This window comes from Corvus moneduloides, chromosome 2, assembly GCF_009650955.1.
Source record: "Corvus moneduloides isolate bCorMon1 chromosome 2, bCorMon1.pri, whole genome shotgun sequence".
NCBI lineage: Eukaryota > Metazoa > Chordata > Aves > Passeriformes > Corvidae > Corvus > Corvus moneduloides.
Genome location: NC_045477.1, coordinates 90,622,842 through 90,639,218, shown reverse-complemented (window position 1 = coordinate 90,639,218; position 16,377 = coordinate 90,622,842). Strand labels below are relative to the sequence as shown.

General features: G+C 41.6%; 1 protein-coding gene across 2 annotated transcripts in view; it reads left to right on the top strand.

Annotated features, from left to right (window-relative positions):
* Positions 1–2,483: 2,483 nt before the first annotated feature.
* The window catches only part of VWA3B (von Willebrand factor A domain containing 3B), a 63,438-nt gene continuing 49,544 nt past the window's right edge, over positions 2,484–16,377 (top strand). Inside the window, exons 1-6 of one of the 2 annotated variants that reach the window (XM_032100310.1) lie at positions 2,484–2,737; positions 5,131–5,216; positions 6,897–7,118; positions 8,697–8,791; positions 11,112–11,362; positions 13,598–13,757. In XM_032100310.1, coding sequence (XP_031956201.1) covers positions 5,177–5,216; positions 6,897–7,118; positions 8,697–8,791; positions 11,112–11,362; positions 13,598–13,757 — 768 coding nt within the window. In that variant the 5' untranslated portion in view covers positions 2,484–2,737; positions 5,131–5,176. The remainder of the gene's footprint in view (positions 2,738–5,130; positions 5,217–6,896; positions 7,119–8,696; positions 8,792–11,111; positions 11,363–13,597; positions 13,758–16,377) is intronic. The other variant, XM_032100311.1, reaches the window with a different exon arrangement.

The window sequence follows — 16,377 nt, the reverse complement described above, 5'->3', positions numbered from 1 at the left end:
TACCTACTAATCCATGAGAAAGTGTCTTTCTTAATACGTTAGCAGTTAGATTAGATTCACCTTATACACTGCTTTGCATGGATAAAGAAATTTTGCAAGTTTATGTTAAATGTGGTTTTAGTTATCTAAAAGAAATAAGATATTATGTTAAAGAGTTGGGGGTTTTTAAAATGAAAGACAGAAAAAGAGTGGATTATGTCTGTTTTGATTGAAAAGGAATCATCATAAAACACAAGCTAACAGTTGCATATTCTAAGGACCACTACAGAGAAAATGCTGAGAATGCCAGTTTGAATCCATAAGAAAAAGTGATCAAATATATTTACTGATAGCTGAAGTACTCGAATCCGAATGAAGTCATGCTTGATAAAGTAATCTCAGGATGCATGTTACAATGACATAATAACATGTTTCTACCCATCAAAATCACTTTGTCATTCAACCTAAAGGTCAGATGACAGAATGGCTCCAGATTTAATTTTATCATCCCAATTGACAAGGAGTCAGTTCCCACTTCCAAGATATTTGGATCCCTGATGTCCTTTATTATTCATCCTTGCTTCATTCAGCAGGCAGCATCTGGAAAATACGTTCCTCGTTTTCATGAGTTGCAGAGTGGGCAATGGCCAAGGCAGGGCTTCCACATGAACAATGTTTATGAGATGTGTGGAGACCATTTTATTTTCCTAAGAATTTTACCTAAGAGAAAACACACAAAGCCCGTGGGAGTCAAAAGTAGCTTTGCATTTGTCAGCCTTTGCCCCTGGGCGTGTCAGGCAGTTCTGTAAGCCCTGCAGTTCAAAGCATTTTAAGGAATGTTTTCTTGCAACATATTTTACTTAGCGCAGCCAAGCCTTGAGTGAAGGTTTCTGGCACGCTCTATGCAGAGAAAGTTTCAGCACACATAATCACTTAAAAAAAACTTGTAATTACTGCATTTCCAGACATTTATACATGACAATATTTTCTGGATAGTGAGCTTTTCTGGATAGTGCATAAAAAATTACCTGAGTGAGGAATATTGAGCGTTGGAGAAAAAAGTTTTGCTGGAGCAGCATAACAAATCAAGAGATTGACTAATTTGATTTTTGGGCACCTACTTGTAAATCCATGGCACTTACACTTTCAAGAGAAACTTTTTAAGCCTTCCCCCAAAACTATGGGTGTCCACAGAAGCTTGTGCTATGGCAGTCATGGTGTCTGATCCTGAGAACATTCAGTACCTACTATTTTTAATTATATGATGGGAAACTGTTTCATGTCTGAGAAATAAATGCCTTTTCTGTACCTCAGGGAAAGAGTTGTGCAATCCCGAATGATTTGCCATGCCTAGGCTAGTCTTTAAACTCCTGGTTCCAACTATATGAGAAACTGGAGCTCCAGAAAGTCGGGTTCCCATCCCAACCATATGCCTTATAAGGAACTTTTCTTGCCTGTCACTGTTTAATAATCCCATAGAGTTGAAGCCAAAGCTTTGGCATGCTGCAGGATGGCCTATGGGTGCGCATTTCCATCTGAACATCAATATGTAGATAAGACTGATCCGTTGATCCTATAAAATGACAGATCTTTTATTACTCTGTGATTGCATAGTAAACCAGAGCAAAACAGGGAAAGTGCAAATCTCAGCCCTATGTGTTTCTCATCTGGAAACTGAACTCAAAAAAACATTTACAGACCAAATACTGCAAATAAAAGCCCGGAGTTCTGGTTATCTTACATCAACAGGATCTTTTTAATACCAACTTCAGGTTTATGGGGAACGTATTTTTGTATGTTTTACTACACTAGAATAGCTTTTATTTTGGCTTCTCCAGGAGAAGCGTGAAGGAGTTGGGCCTGTTCAGCCTCGAAGAGATGACTGAAAGGGGACCTCATTAATGCATATAATTATCTAAAGGGGGGATGCCAAGAGGAGGGAACCAGGCTTTTCTCAGTGTTGTCAATCACTAGGACACGAGGCAAGGAGTAGAAACTGATGCACAAGAAGTTCCACCTGAATATGAGGAAGAACATCTTTACTGTGGGGGTGACTGAGCACTGGAACAGATGGTCCAGTAAGGTTGTGGAATCTCCCTCGCTGGGGATATTCAAGAACCATCTGGACATAATTCCGTGCAATGTGCTGACCCTGCTTTAGGAGGCTGGACCAGATGACCCACTGTGGTCCCTTCCAACGTGACCAATTCTGTGATTGTGTGAGCACAGCAACTCCCCAGCTAGTGTATATGGCTCCTCTGACTTAAAAGGACATGCGTGGCTGCTCTTGTTATAAATATTGTCAACGGCTTAGCCTAAATTAAGAATTAACAACACCAGAAGGCTCGAATCCGCTATATATAGATTTCTGTAACTCTCCAAGTTGGCTCGCGTATTTCTGGCTCCCCAAGAAATGAATGCACGGCGTTGTGCCGGCGCCTGTTGAGGATGAATTTATTCTGCATTGGTTTCCCCGCGGCAGCAGTGGCAGGGGAAGGGGCAGGGTGCGGGCGGTGGCAGGGGCAGTGGCAGGGGCAAGGACAGCGGCAGTGGCAGCGTGAGGAGCAGCGGTCCCGGAGCCGCCCGTGCCCGTGCCGCCGGCCCTCGGGCAGCTCAGCCCTCGCGCGTCCCTCCCACCGCTCGGTTGGGGCGCGGGGTGAGGCGAGGCCGGGCCGTGCCGTAGCAACCACGCGGTCTCCAGGCTACAGCGGCAGTGAGGGCGGCCGGGCAGGCGGCGGTGAGGCCGCGGCCGAGGCAGGTGAGGGCGGCCGGCCGGGCGCCCCCGCACTGGGGGAGCAGAGGAGGCGGCGCAGGCGGCGGCCCCGGTCTCGCCGCAGGGCAGCGGCAGCCCGGCCCCGGCGCAGGGGTGTGCCGCCGAGCCGTGGTCCTTCACCGCAGAGGCCCGGCTTCCCTTCACCTCCCGTTCCCGGGCGGTGTATACGGGGACGCGGCCGGTCGCCTCAGGTGGCCGCTGCGAGGGCGCAGCGCCGGTGAGCGACACGGCCGGGACTCACCCTGGCCCTTGCCCCGCTCTCCGCTCTTCCTCAGACCCCGCTTTGGTTTTGCTGGAACACCTCTGCCCTGTTTGAGAAGGGACCTCATTAGTGTATAAATATCTAAAGCGGGGGGGGGGGGCGGAAGAGGTGCCAAGAGGAGGGAGCCAGCCTCTTCTCAGTGGTGCCAATCACCAGGACACGAGGGAAGGGGCAGAAACTGACGCACAGGAAGTTCCACCTGAATATGAAGAAAAACTTACTTACTGTGCGGGTGACTGGGCACTGGAAAAGATGGTCCAGAAAGGTTTTGGAGTCTCCCTCACTGGAGATATTCAAGAACTGTCTGGACACAATCCTGTGCAATGTGCTCTGGGACGATCTTTCTTGACCAGGGAGATTGGAGCAAATGACCCACTGTGGTCCCTTCCAACCTGACCCATTCTGTGATTCCATTATTCCATTTCTGCAGTGGGCAGCCACTAACCTCAGGCCCCTCCCTTCATCTGGGGTTCAGTCCTTCAGGTGGTATGTGAGGCAGCTTCTTGGGCTGTGTGTGGGCTTTCCCGAGGCATTCCCACCTGTTGGGGCAGCCCGGCGGAATGGCCTCAGCAAACATTGCCACCCGCACATGTGTTACACACGCTGAGCTGGTGGTGGGTTACGGCTTTAGCATTTTGTTTACACTGGCCAGAGCGGAAAGGGTAGAGGTGCCCAGAAGAACTCTGGTTCATGTTTTGAAAATAACCTGTTTGGATTCAGATCTTGGGCTGAAGATTATCCCAGCTATCATTGTTTTTGAGCTCGCTGTTTCCAAGACTTGAGGTAAAACTCACTGTTTCCATTGGAAGTTGCTTCATCTGCTTTCAAATGCTCCTTTTCATACAGAGCTAGCATTTCACATCCAGGTGTTGTTCAAGGAACTGGGGGTGGTGCTGGAGGCTAAGGCAAGGAAAAACCTGTTGCCATGCCCCTGGGCATCTGGAAAATGAGGTAGCACCTGGGATTCATTCTCTGATGCAGGCTGCTGCTTGAATTGTGTCTCAGCTATTTCCGTGGTACTTTTTCTTCATTTGGAGAGAAAAATGGCACAAGCCTTGTGGCTTGCTGTGGCCTTTCACTATAGGCGTTGTCTGCCATGGCTCCCCTGTGGCAAGGGCTTCCTTTTAATGCCCTGATGCCAAGGCTAGTCAGGGGTTGTGCTGCACAACACCTGGGGTGTTAGGGTGCAGAACAAAGTCCTGCTTTTTTCAAGTCCTCCCTGCCCTTCACACTGTTCATGTCTTTCTTTGTGAGCAGGACAAAGACTGGAATGGTTTATATGTTTCCACATGGGTATTTAAACCTGTGTAAGAGGAATAAATAGCATGTTCTATTCTGCATTGAAGAAAGAGGGAGAAAGCTAAGTCTTTGGGTTAAATATTTTATCCTGTTTTTGCTTTTCCTGTGGGAAAAACTGCTTGATGGCAATGGCTAACAGCTGGCCTGCTAATGATTCATAAATATCCCTCATTCATTCATCTTACTTATTAAAAGAAAAAACCAAGTCAATGGCAAAGAATGATGTCTGAAAGCAATACACTCAGCCAGTGTATGCTACCTTGCTTTCTCTGGTGTTTTGTCTTCTGTTCATCTGCTGTCTTATTCACAGTTGGGCCTTATACCACATTCACACACGTAATTCCTTTTCTTTGTGAATCATCTTGTAGTCTTAGGCAAAGTTATAAATCTCTTCACAAAATTGCATCTCGGATACTCCTAGGTTTCCTCATAAATAGAATTATAGCAAAGGTAAGGTATACTGCAAAATAAAAGAATATGATACAACTGGCTGACAGCAGGCCAAAGCACCACACTCATTTTTCTAGCATATTGGCTCTTTTTTATGATAATTAAGGGTGAAGGAAGGGAAACAATATTACCAATTTCCTGATTTCCCACTTTTGAGCTTGTGTATCCCTGTCAAATATGACTTCGGCCTTTCTTGAGATGGGAAGTAGCTATCCTTTTTAGTTTGTAATATTTTTTTGCTTGAGGAAAATCCTGATCTCATCCTTCTGCAGCTTATTATTGACTGGGCATGTGGAGCTGGTCTCCAGTTCATATTGACCTGTGCATGGCAATGTTTTAATTTTTTTAAAACATAATGATTCCTCAGGGTTTCAGAATAAAGCAAAGAGGAGCTGCTGGTCAAGAGATCTGTCATGACTGCTAATCCATCTAAGAGACTTGCTTGGAGTGACTGTGAGTATTTCATCACTATTTTTGCGTAGATTCCATGTTTTCCTAGATAACTTCCAGTTTTCTTTGGAGTACTGTGGTGTGCAATGCTGGCTGTGTACAAGCCATTCTGAAGCTGTGCCACTCTCACCTGGGCTGTGTATGGGGTGCTGTGCTGGCCTTTATGTATTTTTGGAGAAGGAAACTGGGAATGACTGTTCAAGTGACTATAAACAGTGCCTGACTATATTCAAAGCTCGAGCAGCTGCAAACCTTCACCTGCCTCTCTCTAGAGTTAACATTTGTCACTGCTGCTTCTGCACAGAGCAAAGGAGGGCTGGTAAAATGCCAGCCTCTATAGGCATGCCAACCTCTATAGGCATGCCAGCCCAGCGTCCTGCTTGTAGGACTGATGACTGTGAAAGAACTCGTGCCAGTCTACACTGTATAGAAGCCCTGTCACTGTAAGATGGTTTCTGAAGATAAGACTCTAATTTCCTTTATGTAGTGTTAACTGAGGAACTGTCTATCTAACGAACTTTTCAAACCAGGTCAGTTGTTATAATACTTGAATTTAGCAGGGAGTTCTGATCACTTTCCATACTAGACTGAAGGTTATTTTGAAGGCATTAAAAATGGAAGTACCTTTCTTTGTATTTTGGGCCAGTTTGATACATGCTATGCATTTACGGGCAGTTTATGGTATATGGGCAATGGAGGACTGGGACACACTGGATGATGTTGGTACTGGGGAAAATGAACAGAAATTTCCAAAGTCTACAGCAAGTAAACTTAGATACAGCAAGGGTATTTAATCAACTAGAGCCAGCTTAGCTCATGCAGAGTATTTTGGGAATGAACAGGAAATACCAAAGTCCTCCTAGAACCTCTGTGCTGAGGAACAGAGGCATTGTTGTTATTATTGCTTCCATTTCTGCCTCAGCACTCTGGGCTCTGAGCTGCCACTGCTGCCAAATACAAGTAGAGCTAGCCTAGCAAACCATACTTCCTTGCTGAAGTGTGTTCCACGTCCTGTAGAACTTCAAATGAACCTAGACCTTCATGTCCATGGTTTCTTATGCATGCACGTGGTCCATCACAGCCCAGAGCGGAAACTGACAGAATCATCATTTACACTTGAGGCAAGTGATGTGATCAGAGGGAATTTCACCAGCCTTGCAATAAAGTCAGGATCTTCTGGGGACAATGCTATTGCTTATGGTAGGAGTTCAACATGCCATTTTTTGGAACTACTTGTTTATTGCATAATACTTCTAATGTGTACATAGTGATGGTCTGACAATTTTTGAATGCCTATTATGTGTTCTGATTTCCAAGACTTAGGAGAGATGTCTTAGGAGCTGGGAGAAGTGCCGTTTGGCAAACTGGACTTAGATTTCAGGGCTTGAATTTCAGCATACAAGAGATGTTTCCTTTAATAAATTGAAGGTGAATGTATATGGATGAATAAAAAGATACAACAGCAAGTGGATGTGTAGGACTGAGAGCAGCTTTCCAGATTAAGAATATTATTCAGTATGAAAGAAAGAAAACAAGAGGTGAGCTTTATGTGTATACAGAACCGTGGAATACAGGTAAAGAAAGGAGGCAATAAAGGTAAAGAAAGGAGAAATTCATCTTGTTCAGTTTTGAAATTGTTTGGTTAAAATATAAAGGTTTTGTTTCCCTCGTTTCTCTTTACAGCAGATGCCTTTCATTCAAAGCACAGACAAGTTCCTGAAGATTCCCACGAGGTCGACAAGAAGAAATCAGAAGAGAAGGAAAAGAGACTGGCGGTCAGTCAATGGAGAACAGATGTACAATCCCTTGTTTCATCTTCTAAATGGCTTCAATGTTATGGTCTCAAAAGAAACAAATTGTCCCTGTCCCAGATTTTGTCACAGATTGGATTCCAGCACAGGAAAGGTATAAGACAAATCGATAATAGGATAATAAATCCCCCAACTTTGAATAGTCTAGAGGGTCACACTCATTCTGCACCCAGTGTACACAGTGGAGATTTTCATATTGTCTATTACAGTAATGGCAGAAATGAAAGCCGTATCCACAGTTGCTGACATTGCCAGTTCAGAGAACTGAGACACTCCATCTCCTTTTGATATGAGAAGGATTTAGGGTCTGAGAATGGCTTTCCTTACTCAGTTGTACTGTTTCTTTACCCTAGGCTGCAGTTCACATCCTCACCAATTTAGCTGTAGCTGGGAAATAGCTGGTGCTGCTGAGACTGTTAATCTTTTTCTTGCAAATAACACACGATAAGATCTCTGTCTCCTTTCAGATGGCAAATATAATGTATGCCATGCCATAATCTGTGATTTAATATTGATCATCAGGGTTAGTAAATGTGCTTGGGAGTAGTATATTATTTCCAGGTATCCAGCTTTAAGGAAAAAGTTAAATTTAATTAGAATTCAGTCTGCTTTTCATGCAAAGTCAGACTATAGAAAAATGTTCCTTTGCAGTTATCTGACAGCTGGAGGGGAAGAGTTTGCTAATAATTATTAACCACTGCCATAATGGTGCTTTGCCGAGCATGGTAATATATTCTTTTCTTTGAACAGCTTGCTGCCTGAGAAGTAGGAATTGTAATGTATCGCAATAGTTCTAGGTTGCATAATTTAAGATTTTGGCTGGCTTGTGTCCATGGGGCATTCAAAGATCACCAGTGCAGTTCCTGATATCTTGTGTGTTGCAGATTAAGAAGAAGCTGTTAAGCAGGGTTAAAGTTGTTACAGTATTAGGAGCAAAATGTACTAGCTTGGCAGGGCAGCATGGTGCACAGATAGCTGCTTTATGACGTTCACTATTCCCACCCCTAATGTTTCCCTATCAGTGGAGATCCTGGAGAAGATTTCTAGCTACTGAAAGTGCAGAGTGCAACCTTTTCCTTAGATGCACTCACTTCTGCACCCACTGAGTTGTGTAAGAGAACAGCATTATCTGTACCAGATTTTATATTATGTTTGATAGACAAATATTTGCAAGTCCTGTTGTGAGGTTGCCTAAACCTCACAATAATTAAAGTCCCATGTAGTTTTTGGCCTATAAGTAATTAGATGTGGTTTTTTTCCTCACTTCTGACTAAACTGGCAGGAAGCAGCAAAAGCAGGGCTGCTCTATGGGTGGAAAGTGAGCCAGGAGCCAAAAGGGACTGCAGCCCAGGCCGTGCCCTCTCTGAACAGGATACAGTCCTGCAGCAGGGCAAGGTAATTAACCATGTCTAGGGTCCAGCCAGGGAATGCAGCCAGGCACAACAGGAGATGCAGCCAGAGGCTGAGAGCCTCAAGTACCCATCATAGATATAACCAGAAAATAACTGTAAAATCAAAACAGAATTAGAATTTCTTTCAAGTTTCTTAATGTCAAGAGTCAATACTGATGCGTGTGCCTCACACATGGATGACATACACATCAGCCTGAAAAATACCTGTTTGAAGTAGTCTCAAAGATTAGCAACTTGATCTTTTGTAAATTTTACTGTAGATTATGTGACCACTTTGGGGAAACCAGTGGCTTCTCGGTATGCAGATGGTCTGTTTCCTCAATACAAGAGAGCACAAGATGGCAGCGTGTACAATGTAAGTGTGGCTGACTTGTGGTAACTTCCCTACGTGCTTAGAAGTTATTATCACTGTTGCAGAATGATATGACTAAAATGCCTTCCTATGGCATAAAATACTTACATTCTTTGTGAGTACTTTATCTTTTGATTTTTTTTCTCTGTTTTGTCAAACTGTTAGTGATAACTATCAGTGGTAGAAAAGCTAGACATCTTTTTTCCTTTCTAAGTCTTAGTCTCTTGCCTTGGTGCAGCATTGCAGTAAATCTTTTCCAGACAAGATTGCAGTTTCTAAGCAACATCTACCCTGTCTTGAAATACAGAATCCTTAAAGAGAAGATGCTCAGACTGAGTTAAAAAAAATAAAATTGTAATCAATAAAACAAATGGGGACATGGAAAGAGGAAGACAAAATGTGCTGTCATTGCCAATGCAAAGCAGTGCTTTGCTTAGTGCCAGCAGGTCACAAAAGGCTCAGCCTATTCTATAGAGACAGCTAGCTGGATCTCTGCCCGTGCTCATGTTCTAAGGAATGTCTTAGCAACAGCTGCTGGCAGCCCCATTGTTAAGAGCATGGATTCTGATTGAAGAGATGTGCATGTGAGTGTGGAAGGGAGAGAGTTAATTTATAAAGGATTTTACAAAAGCAAATGGCTTGTCATTTTTTCTGATGACTAGAGTAACTTTTGAGGCACAAAGCTTAAAAACGGGTAAAGAACGATTTCAGGGAGCCTTTCCCCCTCATTTTATGCCTATTAATTCAATATGAAATACCTACACATCTTCTAATCTTTGGACATGTTGTGAGCAGCAGGAAAGACATTTTTGCTACTATACAAAATCTGGTCAGATCTCCTTTAGGATATTAAGTACAAAATTGTATACAGTTACCACAGGCTTAGAATAAGCCATTCAAACCAGAGCAGGTACTGAGAAGAGCTGGTAGGATGAACTGCAGTGGAGTGATGATCTTATAAGAGGGCTTGGTTGATGCTGAAATGTAAGCCCGAAAGAAGACAGAAGAGGGGTAGTATTATTGCCCTTGAATGCTACAGAAAGGCAAATTACAGGGATAGGGCAAAGCTGTAGTTTTCTCTGCTAAAAGGCATGCTAGTCCAAAAATAAATGGGTATGAACGGCCATGAATAAAATTAGACTGGACAGTCAGAAGTTTCCTGGCCCTCAGAGAAATGGAAATCTGCACTTGCTTTCTATGAGTGAGAGGATATTCGAAGAAAAGTGCTTTATTTTAAGATGGAGTTTGGTCGATGTAGTGCAGTAAACTTTGTATGAATCTGACTGTCATAGGAGGAAACTGGATTTCTAAGTGCTCCTTCCCAGGCCGACATTCCTTTGGCAGACTGCCTGAGACTTTGTATCTGGGAGGCACATTACAGGGCCCAAGCTGATATTAAAGAACACAGAAAAATAAAAATGAGAGGGAGATGTGTGCAGACTGACGCACAAAATATCTTCTCCCTAAGAAATGTTCTTGTTTAAAAACATTTGTGTTTCCAAGGTTTTGTACTTAGTCCTGGAAAGGAAGTTAGAGGTAAAAGGCAACCAGTAAATCAGCTCACATGGCCCAGAGCTATTGGGGGAATCTGTGGTGCAGTTTTAGACTCACAGGTCATGGTGAATCTGTATACACTTACTCATTGGGAGGATGTGCTGGTTTTAATTTTAATACTGATTCTAGATTTTTCTTTACTGAAAAGGTATGGGAAGTTTTAGTTGTTGATTGCAGTTATCTGAACTAGATTTGCCTAAGTACCTATCCACAAATAGTTAATCTGTAATGCTGGGCATTGTTAGTGTTCAAACAAGAAACATTTTATGTTTTCCTTCCAAATGCTAAAGACAAGGTGGAGATTGAAGTGCCCTAGAACCAAACCGTATGCTGCCTTGTATTGCTGTAAAATTTTTTTAAAAGCCAGTCAAAGTTCTAGTCTAAGAAGGTACAAAGTTTCTGTGTCCTTGTTTGTTCACCCATCTGCTCTGCAGCCCTTTCTACATCCTAGCCTGTGTTCAGCTCATTCTAATTGCTGCAGTTTTGAGACAGACTAGTCAGACAACCCATTGGCACTGTCCCATGCTCACATAAAAAGATTATGAAAAGCAATTAGGACAAAATGCAGTGCCTTTTCTTTATAGCTTAGATGCATTTGTCAAGTATTTGCTCTTGAAACAGTGGAAGGAAAATGGGTTGTTTTCACTGCTACCTTGGCTGGCATGTCTGACACTTACAAACTAGCTATTGCAGCTGTGCTAAGCTTGGGGCTGCATTTGTATTATTTGTTTTGATATTCAATTTCCTTCTCTCCCTTATTTGAATAAAGCTGACAGCCAAAAAAGAACTGATTCTTCATTTTGTGGATTGTCTAATGGGAGCTATTGAGCTATATAAGCAGCGAATGGAATGGTTAACCAGTGAGAGCCGGCAGATATTTGGAGTGATTCAAGAACAGTGCATTGTCATTGTGTTGGATTTTGGCATTGCAGCTCCAACTGAATTTGATCTTTGTCGGGATGCACTTTCTATGGTACTTGTGGAACAGGTGATCCAAATTGCCAGATTCAACCTCATTCGGTAAGCAGAAAGAGTCAGAATCATAGAATGAATGGTTTGGGTTGGAAGGCACTTTTAAAGGTGATCTGGTCCAACACCCCTGCAAATGGGCAGGGACAGCTTCCACTACACCAAGTTGCTCAAAGCGGCATCCAGCCTGACTTCGAATGTTTCTAAGGATGAGGCATCTCCCACCTCTCTGGGCAACCTGCTCCTGTGTTTCAGCACCCTCATTATAAAAAAGTTCTTCCTTTTGTCTAGTCTGAATATAGGTTCTTTTACTTCAAAATCATCACTCCTTGTCCTATTGCTACAGGCCCTACTAAAAAGACTCTCCCCATTTTTCTTCTAAGTCCCTTCAAGTATTGAAAGGCCACAATCAGGTCTCTCCAGTCTGGACAAAGAAGTCCATGTCGGCCCATTGCTGGAGAATAAAAAAGAGTTGCATGTTATATGTGTTTGGATAAGGTGCTTTCTGTACTGGAAATTGTCGTGATTCATGTCATACTAATATCTGTAGATTTCCCACCAATTTTCACCCACAGTTATCCTGAACTTGCTACTTCCATTTAACAGAAGACCACTGTTAGCCCGAAGAACAGATAAAGGGTACCAGAACCCAAATACTGACACATGCCTTCTACAAAATCAGAAGGATTTGCAACAGCAGTAATACCCTTCAGATGTTGCAGTATTAGTGAAACAGTGAGGTTCTATCTGACCACCTATTGCATTCTTGTATCTTTAGACATTATAGGTTTCTGCCTTGCAGCTAAATGTGCACTCCCCGAAGTGCCATAGGCACAGGCACAGCCATTTGTATATCTATAGATTTCCATGGTCACAGAAATCAGTTGCAGCAGTAGGAAAGAATAATAGATTTCCATAACAAAAGAAGATTTCCAAGCGCTTGTTGCCTAAGAGGAGTAAATGAATTTGCATTTAGTTAGAAGAATAGAAGCAGCTATTCAACTCTTACCTATCTGCATAAAGTCTCATATATGCATGAGAGTTTGAATGTGTAAGCTTGGGTTGGGGTAGATGAGTGGAAAAAAATTATGCACAAATTAGGTCATATAATTTTAAAATTGGTTCTGCAATGTTAACTTACAATTGCATGGTGATTCTTAATGTTATTTTACCCAAGCATTGTCCTACAGATTTGATTCTGGTACCCTATCTTAATTCTCTAGATTGTGACACAACTGAGATTTGAAAAGGAGAGTAATACAATCACAGAATGGTTTAGGTTGCAAGGGACATCATAGACCACCTAGTTCCAAGCCCCCTGCCATGGGCAGGGACACCTTCCATTAGATTAGGTTGTTCAAAGCCTCATCCAACCTGGCCTTGAACACTTCCAGGGATGGGGAATCCACAGCTTCTTGGGGCAGCCTGTTGCAAAAGTAGATATTTTCCAAAGAAGATATTTTCCAAAGCAGATAACTTCCATAGTTTTTGATATCAGAGAACTTTTAAAAAGTGAAATGCAAAGCCAGGTCAAAATTGAAACAGTAATTATGGTCATCAATTTGTTTTTGCAGGACAGAGACAAAAGACAATATAGCATATAAATTATTACTTTAAAAGAATCTTGGGAAACATATTTGTCTTTTAGATTTGCAGGAAACCCTTCAAAATAGTTCTTGATGGAATGTCACAGATACTGGAACCAGTTGGTTTTTTAGTTCCTTTCTGCCTTTTTATGTACAAGTGCACAGGCACAAGTGCTCATTGGCTTTGTACTTCTGTTCTTCCATTAAGACTACGGTCTTCTATCAATTAAAATACCAAAAAGCTTAGCATCACAAATTTTATTTTTGATGGGTAGCCAAAGATCAGCTGTATTACAAAAAAAAGTGTCAGTTAAACTGCTCTGACACAAAGGTCGTGGAGCAAGTTGTGGAATGAGACTTGTGCAAGACGCTTTTTTTTATGCACATATTTTAAAAACCTGCTTGAGTTTTTATGATAAGGAGAGTTATGAATCAGGAACTCTTTTAAAAAATACTTTATCTCTCCTGACCCTACTTTGGAAACAATTGTCGCAAAAAAATTCTTATAAAATTACGCTATTTTTCTAATGGTTTCATTTTTTCTCTGCTTCCTTTATTGCAAGTATAGATTTAGTATCTGTGGTATATTGTAATTCTTACTTAAGAATATAAAAGAATTGTAATAATAGTAGAGCTCCACTCTCTTGTTCTGCCAGCGTGATTCTCACTGTTTCTCATTTATAGTTAATCTCATTTTCAGGGCTGCTCAGGATCTTATGAAGTGGCAACAGAAATGTACTCCTGTGTCTGAACATACTGTAAAGTCTGCAGTTACGTGGCTCTGGAAGCTGGACCATATGACAGCTGTCAGCCATACCAGCTCTGCTGAAGCTCTGCTGGAAGCCATGGGTGATGAAGCGGTAAGCTCATACATCTTTTCAGAAGCCTCGAGTAAATCCAAGAATATTCAGTGCTAGGCTGGCTGCTATGATTTGCCCTGATCAATGTTGCAAAGATAAATATTAATGACAGCATTTGGAAAGTTTTTTTTCCCCTCAAGTGTAGCTGCATACTATGCTTAATGATTGTCTTTTTATGTAAATGCACTGTACTTTGAATGCAGAAACTTGTTTATTTTCTTTCCTAGAGTACCCAGAATAAATAACATTCAGTCGTTAAGGGAAAAAAAAAACCATCTTCCTTTCCACTTTCTTTGCCATATAAGTTTTTCAGGGCTTTAAGTTTATGAGAAAATTTCTAGTACCAACATTATTGAAGGCAGAGAAGCAATTTTTATTTTGCTATGTATCCAACATGCTCATGAAAAGTTATATTTAAAATTCAAAATAGTGAGTACAGAGATATATGTAAATATTAACTCATGATAGGGCTATGCAAATCCTTTTTCATCAGCCAGGTGATAGCTAGACTTTCTTCCATGATAGAGACAAAGCATGCACAGTATTCCTGCAATTAAATGCTGTTCATTTCCAAAAGTACCGTGTTACTTTATTCATTAAAGCAGAGTCACAAGAAATGAAACATATATGCCAACATTTGAGCTAGTCACTTAAAACTTGTGTTATTAAAGGGATATTTTATGACTTTTCCTTACAATGTATATTCTTTCACTTCTCTAACCCCTGAATTTAATGGAAAATTTGGCCTACTGTCTGTGGAGTAGAATCACTGGTTTTCACTGCCATTAACATCCATCCCTGTGCACAGATCCAATCCTAACTCCTTTGTAAATCTCTTTCTGGGACATTGTTTGAAGGAGAAGGTATTTTTGCTTGAGTTACCTTCTGCTTTCCTATGCTGCTGGATTCTCATCGAGATGAGCCTTGATGATTGGTAACTAATATTAAGAAGGAACTGAGTAAGGAGCAAATTGTTCACCAGTGAGCTTTTTTTTCATGAATTCTTTTTAAAATGTCCCCTCCATAAATTTTATTAGCATTTTCAATTTCCAGTATAATGCTGATTTCCTGATGAGTAATTAAAAAATTTTATTTAGATTTCAGCATTGTCTGGATGAAAATAAGTCTTGTTGGACCTGGTGGGTCTGTTTGAATAAACAGAAATTAAAATCTGTTAGACAGTGAGACATCTATTATTATTTTTCCAGATATTGGTGGGCCAGTATCGGGGGGAGTCAGTTGTGGCAGGTGCTCAACATAAACCAAACTTCAATGGCTCCTAAACAGAGTCATTATTATTCATAACTGACAGTTCATTTAAGTGCAACCTTCACTGTAGTGCAGATGGAGGATATCCCATTCAGTCCTAGGCAAAAGTTGTCTACTTACTGAGCAGTCGTAAATAACTCATTCCTAAGAACTGGCTTCATTCACAGAAGTTGCTCCAAAACAATAGCTCTTTTTTTTTTTTTTTTTTCGCCCTAGACATGGCTCTTCTTGTCATTCCTTTAGCTGGTCTTTTCTTCCCATGTGTGGTGACTCCTTAGATTTTCTTTCCTTATGACCTGTCAATCCCAAACTGAAGATCAGTCTGCTGTAATGTTGCAATCCTTTGAGCTCTACCTGCCACAAATGCATCCACACTGTCTAACCTCCAGTTCTGTACAGGTGCCATTCTGTGAAGTGTGGATAACTCATCCAAAACACCTCCCAACCAAGATCAAGACTATGAGGAGCTATTCATGCTGTTCTCCTTTCTGTTCTTGTATGAATTTTGTTTAAATGTAAAAATTACAATTTTCAAAATGTGAAGGATTCATTTGAAAGGTTTTAATCTTTCCCCACTAACCTGTAAGGAACATTTCTTTTGTGGTATGTCATTGCTGGGTTTGTAGTTAAGTAGAGTGAATTATCTGGGGTTCACAATTTTTTTTTTATTTTCTTGTGAGGGGTTGGTTCTGTATCAGCTATGCCAAATAAATGTCAGCATTTTAAAAGTTGCAGAGGCAGGCAGTAAATCCCTTGGAGAAAGAGTGAAAATTGCTGTTCTTGTTGAATATCAAGTTTATGAATTAATGGCAGTCTTAAAAGGGAGAGGAAGAAGATGTGAATCCGAAGAAACACTGGGAAAAATGGTTGTGCAATATGCATGCATTCCTCTGGGCCAGGAGCCTCTTCAGCAAAAGCAGTAGGAACATGGTGTTGTCCAAGGACTGGGTCTCTTCTGGGAGATCTGTGTGCAGGCTCAGATAGCTTTTTAGCTGGAGGAAGGCAGACAGGGAACTTGGTAAAACTGAACTAGAACACAGATGCAAGAGTTTGTTCTTTTTGTTTCTGTGTACCTTCTTCTAAAGCTAGTAAGTATTTTGTTAATCTTGCACTTTAATAAAACACATTCATTTTTTTCTTTACCCTTGGTATTTATCTAGAATTATCAGTGATGCTAGTACATCTGGTCCTGCTTGCTCCCAAGCAAGTGGAGTCTGTAACTATGGCCCCTGCCTCCCATATGGAGTGTCTCGACCCTCTGCAAGATCCAAGAGAAGTTCAAGGTGGCAAGGTGCTGCTTCGTTAGTTTGCCTTATCCAGCCCAAAATTGGGTTGCTGCTTGGGAGAGACG